At 50.0% G+C, this 14503-nt stretch overlaps 1 protein-coding gene across 3 annotated transcripts in view; it reads left to right on the forward strand.

Annotated features, from left to right (window-relative positions):
* Positions 1–590: 590 nt before the first annotated feature.
* Positions 591–14503, forward strand: part of ASTN2 (astrotactin 2) — an 854016-nt gene continuing 840103 nt past the window's right edge. For all 3 annotated transcript variants that reach the window (XM_038744812.1, XM_038744813.1, XM_038744815.1), the window contains exon 1: positions 591–1089. In XM_038744812.1, the coding sequence (XP_038600740.1) occupies positions 591–1089 (499 nt within the window). The remainder of the gene's footprint in view (positions 1090–14503) is intronic.

Consider the following 14503-nt stretch of genomic DNA (forward strand, 5'->3'; position numbering starts at 1 on the left):
CGAGGCACAGTAGGGGTCACTGGGGATCTGGGGAGACGAGGGTCGTAGGGGGCGGGGGGGATGTGGGGGCGGCCCGGGGGCCGGGGAAGGGTTAGGGTTGGGTTCGGGCGAGGTCAGGAGCGAAGAATCGTGGGGAGAGAGGGAGGGGAGGTAAGGGGACGGAGGAGCCGGTGCCTGGGGGGTGGGGGGGGGGGAGTCAGAAATGGGAGGTGCAGGGAGGGCATCCCTGGAAAGGCGTTAGGGTTTGGTTGGTTGTTTGGGGGAGGGGGCGGTGGGGGGGGGCGGGATGATGCTGGAGGGGTCGGGGGTCTCGGGAGATAGGCAGCGGGGGTCCCGGGCCGGGCGGGGGGTCCGGGCGGGGGCCCGGGGGGCGGGCCCGGGGGGGGAGCGGGGGAGGGGCCGGGCCGGGCCGGGCCGGGCCGGGCCGGCGGGAGGGAGGCGGAGCCCGGGGTAGGTAGGGGCTGATAGAAAGCGGCTCTCTGCCTGCTCCTCTCCCTCCAGCGTCCTCGGCTCCCAACGTCTCCGCCAAGGCCAAGGCCGCCGCCTCCCGCGCGCTCTCCCCGGCCCGGCCCGGCCCGGCCCGGCCCGGCATGGCAGCCCCCGCCGCCTCCCGTGCGCGCGGCCCCGGCTCGGTGGTCCGGGGCCGGGGCCGGTCCGGCCGCCCGGGGCCGCCGCCAATGCCTCCGCCAATGCCTCCTCCTCCTCCTCCGCCGTCCCCCGCTCCCGCCCCGCTGCTGCCGCTGCTGCTGCTCCTGGCCAGCGGGCCCGGCTCCTCCGCCTCCCGCCAGCCCGACAGCCCCTGCCGCCTCAAGACCGTCACCGTGTCCGCGCTGCCGGCCCTAAGGGACAGCGACGTCGGCTGGAGCGGGGCCTCCTCCTCCGCCTCCTCCGCCTCCTCCTCCTCGTCGTCCTCGTCCTCCTCCTCCTCGTCGTCCTCCAACGCCGCCGCCGGCGGCTCCCCGGGCCCCGGCTCCCCCGCCGCCGGGGCCGCCGATTCTCGCCTCCTGCTCTTCGTGCGCAACGAGCTGCCCGGGCGCGTGGCCGTGCAGGACGATCTGGACAACACGGAGCTCCCCTTCTTCACCTTGGGTAAGCGCCGGGCCTTTTCCCTGCTTCTCTTTTCACCGGCTAAGTAACCTCGACCAGGCGGCTGGGGGCTGGGGGGGAGAGGAGGAAGGGGAGGTTCGAAGAACCCCAGAATCAGTCAATCAATCAATTATATTTATTGAGCGCTTACTGTGTGCAGAGCACTGTGCTAAGCGCTTGGGAAGTACAAGTCGGCAACACATCATCATCATCATCAATCGTATTTATTGAGCGCTCACTGTGTGCAGAGCACTGTGCTAAGCGCTTGGGAAGTACAAGTCGGCAACACAGAGAGACAGTCCCTACCCAACAGTGGGCTCACAGTCTGGAAGGGGGAGACTGAGAACAAAACCAAACATACTAACAAAATGAAGTAAATAGAATAGATAGGTACAAGTAAAATAGAGTAATACATATGTACAGGTGCTGTGGGGAAGGGAAGGAGGTGAGATGAGGGGGATGGAGAGGGGGACGAGGGGGAGAGGAAGGAAGGGGCTCAGTCTGGGAAGGCCTCCTAGAGGTGGTGAGCTCTCAGTAGGGCCTTGAAGGGAGGAAGAGAGCAGGCTTGGCGGATGGGCAGAGGGAGGGCATTCCGGGGATTCCGGAATCCCTTCCACCAGCGGTCACCTTCCCCTCCGAGGAGAACCCAACATGCCCCCGCGCGTCCCCGGTTCGGCGGGAGAGTTGGACTTGTAGAGGAGCGGGTGGGTGATTGGAAGGAGGGACAGAGGCGGGGAGAGAGAGGCGGTGAAAGTCCCTCGCTCCCCGGACCTACTCTGAGGGTTGGTAGTGAGGGAAGGGTTTGGAGGGAGGAAGGGAACCGTCCCCTTACGAGGCCCTGAGGTTGGAGAGCGCTGGACCAAAGAGCCAGGCACAAGTAGTTTGGGAGTGGGGAAAGGGATGGGGGAGGGCGGGGCGGGGGGTCGGCCAGGGTTTGAGGTTTGATCTTCTTGAGAAAGGGTCATCACAGGCGGTGGGGTAAGAGTCGGGGCTGGCTTGGATACAGAGGTCCGAGGGCCCACCTCTCCCCGGAGCAGAGAGCCCCTGATGGGAGACGGAGCGGAGAGGGGAGCCGGCGAGTGGCCGATAAGACGGGGAAGGACAGGGCGCTGTCCAGCGGCCGTTTCGCCGGACCGGGCCCGAGTCGGGAGGGACGCGCCTGGGGGCGGCGGGTGATACTGGGCCTTCGGGGGACGCCCCGTTGCACCGCCTGCACAGGACACCAAGTTGGGAAGGGATAAAGGTGGTGACCGGACAGCGCTGCGCCCAAGTTGTTACTGCACGAGGTTTCGGGGGAGTGGGTGTAAGCCTTCTGGCTTTTCCCCGGGATTCTTTCTGCTTTGACTTCGCTGACTTTGGATATATATATATATATATATATATATATATATATATATATATATATATATATATATATATATATATATATACATATATACATACATATATATATATACATACATATATATATATATATGTACGTGTGTATGTGTGTGTCAGAGAGACAGAGAGAGAAATGGGGTAGAGCGAGCACATTGGACCGGGAAGGGGTCTCGGAAGGAGAAATTGAGTGGATGAGAATGCATTATGAGGGATGGGGGGGTGTCATTTTGATTTATACAAGCAACGTCCCCTGCTCCGGGTCGACAACGGGCTGGAACTGGGATGAACGTAGACTCCGGCAGTTTTAGTTTTACGGTCCCCGCCGGCCCCTTTTCTCTTCCATCAGCGGGGAACTACCATTCCTGGAATCTCGCGGCTTTGCCTTTTACTGATCACTAACACTATAATTTAGGAGGACATATGCACACAGACATCATAGACACACATACACAACTTCTAAAAAAGCCGGGAAAGCAACCAGGGAACTAGATTGGTGGGTAGGTGGGGGAAGTCTGATCTGCTCTGTCTCCTCCTGAGCCCCGCAGAGGTGGCCATGGACTACGGGTGGGTTTCCCTTCCCTCCCCGGCCATTGATAGCTTAATTATCTCGCAGAGGAGCGGCTGATGTTTCCCTTCTTCTATCTCCGATTTCCCTCCAACCTCCTTAAGGGGAGTGGAAAGCAGAGATTCAGTGACTGGATTTTTAAAAACGGAGGAGTGAGCTGACACTTAAAGGAAAAGGAGTCCTCTTATACTCCCCAGCTCCCTTCCCTTCCCAGTCCCTGTCCCGTTCCGGGCCGCCTATAGGTTGCAGTCCCCGGGCGGGTCTATTCATTTCTTGTCGTTGTCCCGGCCTCTCTCTTCGCCTGACCCCCGCGGGTGCTGCGTTCCCTGGGGTCTCGGGGAGATCCTTTACCCGTTTCGGAGGCTCCATTAAGGCATAGGCTCTGAAATCCCCTGGGATCCACTTCCACCTCCATCCCAAGCCCAGTCACTCCCGCGGCCGAGAATCCGCGGGCATGAGGTGATGATTTTGGTGCTCCTTCTTCTTTTCCCAGCTTTGTCTGGAAGAACCTCTCAGGCTTCTTTCCCATGTCCTCCTCCCCCTCCCATTCCTCCTCCTCCTCCTCCTCTTTCTCTCCCTCCTGGTTTTCTTTTCCCTATTCCTCCCCTACCCCTTCCTTTTTTTTCCACCTTCTCTTCCTCTTCCCTCTTCCTCCTCCTCCTCGCTACTTCCTCCTCTTCCTTCTACTTCTCCTGCTTCTCCTTTCTCTTCTCCCTCCTCTTCCTTCTCCTCTCTTCTTCCCTCTCTTCCTTCTCCTCCTCCTCTTCTTCCTCCTCTTCCTCCTCCTTTTCTTCTTCCTCTTCTTCTCTTCTTCCTCCTCTTCTCTATCCCCTCATCTACTATTTCCCTCTCTCCCTCTTCTTTTACATTGTCCCTCTCCCTCTTCCTCCCTCTTCAACCTGCTGTTACCTTAACACTCGCGGGAGATTCTCCCGGGAGTGGGAAGAACAGAGAGGCAGGAAGGAAAGGAGGAGGGAGCTTACTGCATTTCCTTGGAGGTTACCTGGCAGCTGTGTCTAGCTTGTGAGCCGTGTGTGTGTGTGTGTGTGTGTGTGTGTGTGTGTGTGTGTGTGTAACTGTCTTGAGTCCATCTCAGCCATTTCCCCACTTCCCCTGATATGTGACTGACTTTACAGGGAAGGCACACAGGAGGCTGACCTGCATGATCCTGGAAGCTCCTGTGTTGCCTTTCAAGCTATCACCAGATTCTTCCATTCTTTAATTATAGTTGAGCGCTAGTTCCCCTCCTCTCTCTAAACCCCCCTTAACTTCAGAACCTTCTGGACTTCAGAGAAGAAACCACAGTGTGCTGAGCTGGGGACCCTGTCCTCAGACTCCCATCTTCATTCCTGGAAACGTCTGTCTCCTCACCTGACCTCCTCAACCCGGTCTCTCAGCTCCCACTCTGTCCCCTCAGCCGACCTCCCCACTCCTTGTCTCTCTGCTCCCACTCTGTCCCCTCCCTCAACTTCCCCATCCCTGCTCTCTCTGCTTCCAGTCTGTCCCCTTCCTAACTATCCTATGCCTGGTCTCTCTGCTCCCACTCTGCCCTCTCCCCCACTCTCCCTGACCCTGGTCTTTCTGTTCCCACTCAATCCCTTCACCTGGCCTTTCTACCCCAGTATCTCTTCTCAATTCTGTCCCGTCCTCTTCCCTGCCATACCCCTCCCCCCCAACCCTGGGCCCTTGAACACTTAATCCTTTCCAGAACCACTTGTTCCCAGGCAGGGAATAGGGAGGGAGCTTGGTTTATGTCCCAGTGATGGCTGGGGGATTCCCAGCTGGTTGAGGGAGGGCTAGAGTCCCAGTCACTTTGGGGGCAAAGGAGAGAATGGTGAACAGAAAAGTTAAGGGGAAAGGGTCTCAGGGGTGTAATTGGAAAAATGGCAAAACAGAATCATAACCAGTAACACTCTAGAAGGAAGTCAGCCCCCTCACATCAAAACTGTGCTCTCTTCAACATAGCTGTCCTACGTGTCACATGTAATCAATCAATCGTATTTATTGAGCACTTACTGTGTGCAGAGCACTGTACTAAGTGCTTGGGAAGTACAAGTTGGCAACATATAGAGACAGTCCCTACCCAACAGTGGGCTCACAGTCTAAAAGGAGAATGTAAGGAGAATGTAAGGAGAATGAGGGACAGCACGATACCCAAGCAGCATCTGTATGGGCAGGTGAATTTGGGAAACTGAAAATACAGAGGACAGAGGAAATGTTTTAAGGACATAATAATAATTATGGTATTTTTTAAGCACTTACTATGTGCCAAGCACTGTTCTAAGTACTGGGGTAGATACAAGGTAATCAGGTTGTCCCACATGGGGCTCGTAGTCTAAATCCCCATTTTACAGATGAGGTAACTGAGGCACAGAGAAGTGGGTTGCCCAAGGTCACACAGCAGACAAATGGATTAGAATACACGTCCTCTGACTCCCAAGCCCATGCTCTTTCCACTAAGGCATGCTGCTTCTCGATACAAACCTCAAGGCTGGCTGAATCCCAGTTGAAAATAGGGAGTCGACTGATGGAGTTAGACCAGCATGGTGTACGGCTTTCAAGAAAGGAGTGCTCTCTTTGAACAGAGCCTTAGTATGGATGGAAAGACCTGGAAACCAAAGAGAAATCAGCAGCAGTTGCTGAAAACATCAAACATGAGAGCACAACCAGGAACCACATAATTTTTTGTCAAACCCACATTGGCCTTTTCAACCAGACATCCAGTCATAGGAGATATGTATGCATGTGTGCACATATGTGTGCATCTGCATGTGTAGATATGTATCAATAATGCACGGGAAGGTTTTCAGGGCCGGGAGAGGATTGGAGAGCAAAAGGGGAAAGAAGGAGAGGAAAAAAGGGGTAGAGACCTAATAGTGGTAGTAGTTAGTATTTATTAAACACTTTCTGTCAACAGACCTATACTTAGTATTGAGAAAGACTACACAGGTGATAGTTGGACATGGTCCCTTCCCAAGATCCCTGAGAGCTTGGAAGCTCTGGTCCCGGATTCTGGACTTGACAAGTGAATTTGACTGGAGAAGGAGCAGGCTGGAACCAGAGACTGGGTTTCAGGATCAAGAGTCTTCCCAGGGATGAGGAGGTGGGGTACTTGGATGGATGATTTCTGCCCCATAAGTGTCTCTGAGAGGCCTGGATGTTTAAAGCAAGCATCTTGCAGCCACCTCTTGGGTGAGTTGTAAATGATCTCTGCATTCCCAGAGGAGTGAAGGAAATTGCCAGACTGGGGTTAGGGCATCTTCTCTTCTCCTGTGCCTCTCTCAGGCTTCAGGCTCCCCTTCTTTGGCCTGCCAGTGAGTTTTATCGCCCCTGGGATGAGACTCTCCCCTTTCTCTCCGGTGGCTGCCAGCATGTGCTTCTCCAGCTGCCTCCGCCTCCCCCATCTCCCAGCCCCCGCCGCCCCGGGCCCACAGCCCTGTGCTGTGCCCTGCTGGGAATTTGGCTAGCAGCAGCAGCAAGCAGATGGCTGGGGATGGCAGGAGCTGTGTGCATAAGAAAAGAAAAGAAAAAAACCAAAAACCCGTAGGATTTTATTTGTATTGGTCTTAACTAATGTTTGCGGGTAAACAGTGAGTTCTGAGCTAACACAGTGAGTCCCCCAGCTTCCGGCACAGCCTCCACGCTCAGAACCAGGGGTGACTTGCCGCTCTGGGTTTTCTTCCCCTGGCCTCTGGGGCCAAGCTTCTTTGGCTAAGATCGATCATCACCAGGTCTTCCAGCTTCTTTGGCAGCTTCTTGGCCTCTCAAGGCCTCATCCATTTCCCTCATCACCCCTATGGTTCTGCGTCCTGGCTGGCTCTTAGACTGGACCTCTAGAACCTCAAGCAACCTTCCTGAGCTGTGCAAAGCATTGGGTGCAGAAGGGACGGTGCAGGATGCAGAAAGTACAAAATCTGGGTGCAGAGGGGAGGGGTTGCTGGTCACAGAGCCTCAGTCCACTGGGGCAGGGAGGCTTCAGAGCCCTGTTGCTGCAAGCACAGATTTCTATCTCCCTCGGGGCTGAGTTCAAAAAGGAAGGGATGGGTGTGGTCTAAAAAGTAATATCAAGGAACGTTTTTCCCCAGCCCCCTGAAGCCACACAGCCTATGCCCCAGGAAAGCTTGGGACTTGTTTTCATGATCCTGGCTGCCTTTGATGCACTGATCACACTCCTTGCTGTGGCTCCAGGACAGGAATTCAGTCTGTCTTCCAGCTTCTCAGGATCAGAGTCATCTCCTTCTCTTCCTCCTTCTCCTTGGGTTTATTAGCTCTGCAGGTGGCTTCATGCAGGTTTTTTTTTTTTTTAACGTGGCCTTCCCTCCTCAAAGAGTGGGCTTTTACAAAGACCTTGATCCAAGAATCCCAACTGGAGGAGCAGAGAAGGGGGAGGACAGAGGGGAGTTGGAAAGAGAGAGAGCAGCAAGTCTGAAATTCAACTCTCCTGTACTAGTAGAGAAAGAAACTGAGGGCAAGCAGTGGGTGCCTGGTCTGGAACTCTTAGATCTCTGAGGTCTAAGCCCTCTTTAGGCACTGACTCCAGAAAGATAGGCTTTTCTCCCTCCTCTGGGACTCAAGAGGCAACTGTAGAGAGGAGATAATTGAAAAAAAAATGGTTGTGAAAAGAGTCTGGCAGTTAAAGACGTGCGTATTTGTGGTGGTTAGAGCAAGAGTCAGCCTGCAAAGGCTTTCTGAAAGGCTTTCTCTCCTATTTGCTTGTAAGTGCGTGCACACGCACACACACTCGTGGTAGAAATGAGCGAGTCAGGGTTATTATTATCAGTAGAGGTAACAGTAGTAGTAGTAGTAACAGCAACAATAGTGGTATTTTTTAAAGTGCTGATTATGTGCCAGTAATTGTAATAAGCACTGAGGTAGAAACTGGATGATCAAGTCAGACACATTCTGATGGAATTATTTATCAGTTTTGGTTCAGCAAAACGGGGAGGATTGAATAACCTCTCCTTGTTTTAGCAACTCCAGATATTTTATTTGCAATAAAAACTGGCTAATTGGCCTGTATACTTTGAGGAGGAGGGAAGAGGCAAGGAGGAACAGAGAGATGGATAGGTATTGTCTCTTCTGAAATGGCAGGATTTGAGAGGATTTAACCAGTAGGTTACTTTCTACAGAAGGTCATGGCTTGTTCTACAGAAGCTCATGGCTTGTGGTGGAGAGGTAGATGAGGCAGGCTGATGGGACCCATTTAGAGAAAACTCTAGAGTGGGCCATGCAAATGCTCTTGTATTCCTGTTCCCTCTTCCCGTCCTGCTCCTTCAATTCCTGAGCTGGACTAAAAGGCAAACACTTTTTCCAGAGTTTTGCCAGTGCATTCATTGCATGTAAGAAGACAATTTATGTTTCCAGCAGATAATCAGCATGCCTTTGGTAATCTAGGTATTGTGCTTGAAACTTCCAGTCACGGGAATCACAAATTTAAAGCTTGACCGAGTTGTCAAGCAATGTTACTTGGCTGTAGCCATTTTAGGTCTCGAAGTGGAGTCACAAGATAAGGGCTTATCTAAGCTTCCCTCTCAGAGTGGTGAGCATTGAAGCCTTCTTGACATCAGAGGCTAAATCCATGCTGAGATCTTTCATAGAGAAGCAGCATGGAGTAGTGGATAGAGCACGGGCTTGGGAGTCAGAAGGTCATGCGTTCTAATTCTAGCTCTGCCATTTGTATGCTGTGTGACCTTGGGCAAATCACTTCACTTTTCTGGGCTTCAGTTACCCCATCTGCAAAAAATGGGGATTGAGACTGTGAGCCCCACGTGGGACAGGGACTGTTTCCAACCCAACTTGCTAGTATCCATCCCAGTGCTTAGTACAGTGCCTGGTACATAGTATGTGCTTAACTAGTGCCGCAATTACAATTATTTCCTGGGGTTTTGCCCTGGGTCCCTCTATAAGCTCAATGTTGTGGACAAGCGTGGGTCCCAAAAGAGAAAATAGGAAGTGTTAGGTGGTCCATCCCATGAGGATAGATGCCTAGAAGGACAAACCTCACATGGTACTTCCAAGCATCTTGTTGCTACTGATGGAAGCAGAATCCTGGTTTGGATGGACAATCAGTCTGGCCTAGGAGTAGCCTTGCTCATGTTTTTATGTGCTAGACACTGTTGGGGCCTGCTCATCCATAGAATCAGCCAAATTATCAACCCTAGGAAGTGACTAAGGTTATAATGGACTATATTGGAGCTTACTGGGAGTGGTGAGGTTAGCGAGCCAGGTTAATTATTTAATTGTGGTATTTTAAGCTCTTACTATGTGCCAAGCATTCTTTTTTATGGCATTTATTAAGCACTTATTATGTGCAAAGCACTGTTCTATGCACCGGGGAGGTTACAAGATGGTCAGGTTGTCCCACAGAGGCTCCCAGTCTTCATCCTCATTTTACAGATGAGGGAACTGAGGCCCAGAGAAGTGAAGTGACTTGCCCAAAGTCACACAGCTGACAAGTGGCAGAGGCAGGATTTGAACCCATGACCTCTGACTCCAAAGCACGTGCTCTTCCCACCGAGCCACGCTGCTTCTGGGGTAGTTACAAGATCACCAAGTCCTATTTGGAGCTCACAGTCTAAGTAGAAGGAAGAACAGGTATTGAATCCCCATTTTACAGATGAGGGAACTGAGGCCCAGAGAAGTTGTGACTTGTGCAAGGTCACACAGTAGGCAAGTGGCAAAGCCAGGGTTAGATCCTTTGATTCCCAAGCCCAAGATGTTTCCACTAGACTACACTGCTTATCTAATAATACTGGTATTTGTTAAGTACTTACAATGTGCCAAGCACTGTTTTAAATGCCAGGCAGAGCCAAGCCACTGTTTTTTTGAATAAATGGAAAGGGAAACTACCTTATAAACTGAAGGGGTGGCTCATAGACTGAATACTTTGTCCCAAATGAGTTTATGTCTTGGAACCAGCATTGAGAAGCAGCAGGGAGACGCCCCTCTTCATCCCCCTCATATATACATATGTATATATGTTTGTACGTATTTATCACTCTATTTTACTTGTACATATTTATTCTATTTGTTTTATTTTGTTAATATGTTTCGTTTTGTTGTCCGTCTCCCCCTTCTAGACTGTGAGCCCGTTGTTGGGTAGGGACCGTCTCTAGATGTCGTCAACTTGTACTTCCCAAGCGCTTAGTACAGTGCTCTGCACACAGTAAGCGCTCAGTAAATACGATTGAATGAATACCCTAGTGGATAGAACACAGACCTGGGAGTCAGTTGGACCTGAATTCTAATGCTGGCTCTGCCACTTGTCTGCTTTATGACCTTGGGCAAGTCATTTGACTTCTCTGCGCCTCAGTTACCTCATCTGTAAAATGGGGATTAAGACTGGGAGCACCATGTGGGACAGGGACTGTGTCCAATCTGATTGGCTTGTATCTACCCCAGTGTTTAGTACAGCGCCTGGGATGTAGTAAATGCTAAACAAATACGAAGAGAAAAAGCAAAACAAATAAACAAAAAAAAAACCCGGTCCCACAGAGGGCTCAAAAGTCAAAGTAAGAGGTAGTACAGGAATTGGATCCCCATTTAGGAGATGAGGGAACTGACACAGAAAAATTTAGTGACTTTCCTAATGTCACACAGCAGGCAAGTGGCAGAGACAGCATTAGAACCCAAGGCTTCTGATTCCCAAAGGTTGTGCTCTTTCTACTAGGCCACATTGTTTCTTTTATTTGGGCGGAGAGACTTGTCCATTTCAGTTTCCTATACTCTGATTGGCAGGATTGGCTGACAGCTCAGGAACGGTGTTGAGAGTGGGAGGAATGGAGAAAAATCTACCCTTACGAAAAATCTCACAGAAGAGCATGGTCCTGGAAGTCTGAGGACCTAGGTTCTAATCCTGACACTGCCACTTGCCTGCTGTGTGACCTTGGGCAAATCATTTTACTTTTCTTGGGCCTCAGTTTCCTCAACTGTGAAATAGGGATTCAAAATTGATTCTCCCACCTATTTAGACCATGAGCCTTTGTGGAACAGGGACTGTGTCCAACCTGATTAACTTGTTTCTACCCCAGTGCTTAGAACAGTGTTTGACACCATAGTGAGCGCTTAACAAATACCGTACATTTTTTTTTTTAAATGGAGAGAACTTTTTGGAGGCAAACTCCAAATGGGTGCTTCTGAAAATAAGCTAAGTTTTAGGCATTCTAACCCTATGTACCATGTTAATAATCAAAGATTCTCAGGGGGAGAAATTCCCCTCCATAGGACTGGAGTCAGCTGGTTAGGATTTGCTTCTGATGGCTTGAATCTCCTTTAAGGACAGCAGGCTTCTCACCAACTTAACAGTTCCTTTACTTTTGTGGAGGAAACAATACTTCCTCATTTTTTATCAAGAAGCTTTGAAGTTTCAGAGGCCGTAAATTGAGTTCAGACAGGAACACGTTTTTCTGAAGGAAAAAAGTCTCTTGAAAGAACGAATGCTTTCCCAAGTACCCTTATTGACCAGCTAGTGGCAACACAAGATTAACTATAGTGAGAGGGAGAAACATCTCCTTCCCAGCTGCATTGTCAGGCAATTTTTTTGGAATGACATAGTGGATTATTCAGCCTGCTTCCTGCTCCATCCCTTTCCTCTTCTGCCATTCCCTTCCCCACACCCCCATCACCTCACTTCCTGCTCTCTTCCTTCCTTTTCTGGTTTACTTTTCACATTTATTTGCCTCCAGAAAAGAAACTACCAGAGCAAAAATAAGAGAGGGTCTGTTCTTTGAGACTACAACGAAGTCAGCATTGCCCCTGAACCAGGTCCACACATGCTTTTTTTTTAAGCCAGCACTGAATCTGGATGTTCCAGGGAGGGGGGTAAGCCCGCAACAAACACAAATGATTTTGCCTTTAACTCTTTATTTTGTACTTTAAAGATCAAATCATGAACCGAAAGCGCTCTCTCCACAAAAATAAAAGAGGGACCAGCTGCCTGGCTAGTAGTGCGATAAGAGGGAATCAGAATCAGTCTGACCTTGAAGCTTAAACATAGGATCTAGAAGCAGTGAATTCTTACTCCAGTAAGAATGCTTGTGTGGGATCAGTGCCCTCAGGGGTTTTGGGAGATTGATTTCTGGATGATATTGCTTGTCTCTGATTCCTTCATCAGCTGTTCCCCACTACAGGAAGTCCTCAGATTTATGAAGCAGTTGGTTTCTGAAAACTGTGTATTGAGTCAAAACATAAGTGTTGTAAGGCAGGACCAATGTTTTCATATAAACAGCGAAATAAATGGGAGATTGGTTCCTAAACCAAAGTCGAATATCCTATTTTTACCAAAATTACTCAGAATTGTGAACTCATTAAATTATAGGTGGAGAGTATGACTGTGATAGTGTATTTACATTGAGTAAGAGAGGTTTCACAATAGGGTAGCTTATTTTTCTTCATTAGAAGTAAAACATGTGTGCTTCCTCCTTCCCTGGTGACTCTGATTGGAGATCAGATAACTACTCCCTCCTGACCTCTGGCAATTCCTGCTCCACCCTCTCTTTAAACATTTCTCCTCCATTCCCTCCCTCCTCCCTCTCAGATTCTTAGTCCTAGGCAGAGGGGAGGAATCAATCAAGGGTACTTACTGAGAACATAAAATGTCCAGAACAGCCTACCAAGCATTTGGAGAAAGTAAAACAGAGCTAGTAGATTTAGTTACTGCCCACAGCTCTATGCATAGAAACCTATTTGGGACTAACAGTTGAAACTCAAGGTCATTCATTCATTCAGTAGTACTTACTGAGTGCTTATTACTGTGTGCAGACCACTGTACTAAACACTTGGGAGAGTGCAATACAACAATAAACAGAGACATTCCCTGCCCATAATGAGTTTACAATCTACAGGTAGAGAGAAAGACATTATCTAGGTCACTCAACAGCTATAGTAACATCTCTGGCCTCCCATTTGGAGAGGTAGACTCTGTCTAGTTATATCCAGTTGCCCCCAGGTATTTTCTGCCTGCTGGGTGTCAGGAGAAGAGGCAGAGGTGAGAAACGATCTGCTGGACAGAGTCTGTTCAGAGAAAACAGGTCACTCCTTAATGTCTTACCACCTAGTTTTTAGCATTCTTACTTCCTTTTCCCCTCTTTTCAGGAAAGTGCTAACTCCCAATTTTCCATGTTGGTTTCTTAAAGGAAGCAGAGCAGACCAAGAAGTAGGCTACTCATCTTGGCTTCTCTGTGGAGCTGTTTTAAAAACTTCAGATAAGGCACAACATGAACCAGTGCTTGTTGACTTACCGACTTTTTGTACCTCAAACTGTGTCTATACCATGCAAAATAAGTCCGTGGTTAGCAATGATCTGATTAATTTGACTAATTCACCCTGTCAAAATGATAAACTTCGCTCTTCCTCAATATTGGGATGAATGAGAGGAATGGATAATGCCTAGAACTTGCAAGAAGGTTATGTGATGGGGAAGTGATTCGGATAAAAGGCATTTGGTTGGATGATGAATTTGTCTGGGTGTCCTAAAAGTTCTACCAATCCCTAATAAAAGAGGTTAAATTATAACCCAACATGGCACCACCTCCTACTGCTTGTCAGACAGGATGGATTATGACATAATCTGCCACCAGCCAAGACCCTGTCCCCTGCCCACTTCCACCCCCAACCAATTTGTGCAACCCCCCGCCAATCCCCACTAACTCTTGCAAGCTCGCAGATATGATGAAGACAAAGGAGCAGGCTCAGTCTTAACATCAGGGTAGATGCTGGTGCTGATGGGCCCTGAGACATGAGCCGGCCCTTAATGAGGTCAGCTCTTGCTGGATGTAAGGGCAGCTGAGGCCAGCCAGGATGGAGGACTAGGTCTCCTCCCCCACTGGACCAGGAAGTGGCTGCAACACTTCCAAACCCAGGGTTTTTTTCCCCTTCTCTGGACCACCCAGCTGGGGAGCAGATGAGCCTTTCTGTAGTGAGAGTGGCCCCCACAGGCTTATTCAGAGAGGGAAAACGATAGTCACACTTGTTTTTATCATTTTTTTAATTATAAAGAAAACAAACAGAAGGATAAGGGCAAACCTGGTGCCTACATCTCTTCTTCCCACACTGGGGTCAAAGCCAGAGGATCTGGGTGGGGTCTGGTGAGGAGCTGTGGGTGCTTTCCTGCTTTTGAAGGGAGGGAAAAGAAGGATTTCACTTCTTCATAGCCTGGGCTGATGAGTGAGGTGATGGACTTCAGTCTTCCCTGCCCCTGGGGAAGTGGTTCCTCTATCCCCTAGCCTATCAGTGAAAACTGCTCAAGTGCACATACCCGTTCATCCACACAGCCCCTCTGCCTCTTCGCTGTCCCTTGGTCCAGCAGTGAAAACTGCACATATGTGTCCCCCTACACCCACAAAGCCCCAAATGCACCTTTCCCTTGCGAAACCCCAGAAAAAGGTGTTATGTAAATGAAGAACAAAGTATCCACTGTTGTTGTTACTCCAGGGAGGTCCAACAAGAGGACTGGGGCCACTCTCCTCAGTC

Source organism: Tachyglossus aculeatus, chromosome 4 (genome assembly GCF_015852505.1).
Source record: "Tachyglossus aculeatus isolate mTacAcu1 chromosome 4, mTacAcu1.pri, whole genome shotgun sequence".
Classification (NCBI taxonomy): Eukaryota; Metazoa; Chordata; class Mammalia; order Monotremata; family Tachyglossidae; genus Tachyglossus; species Tachyglossus aculeatus.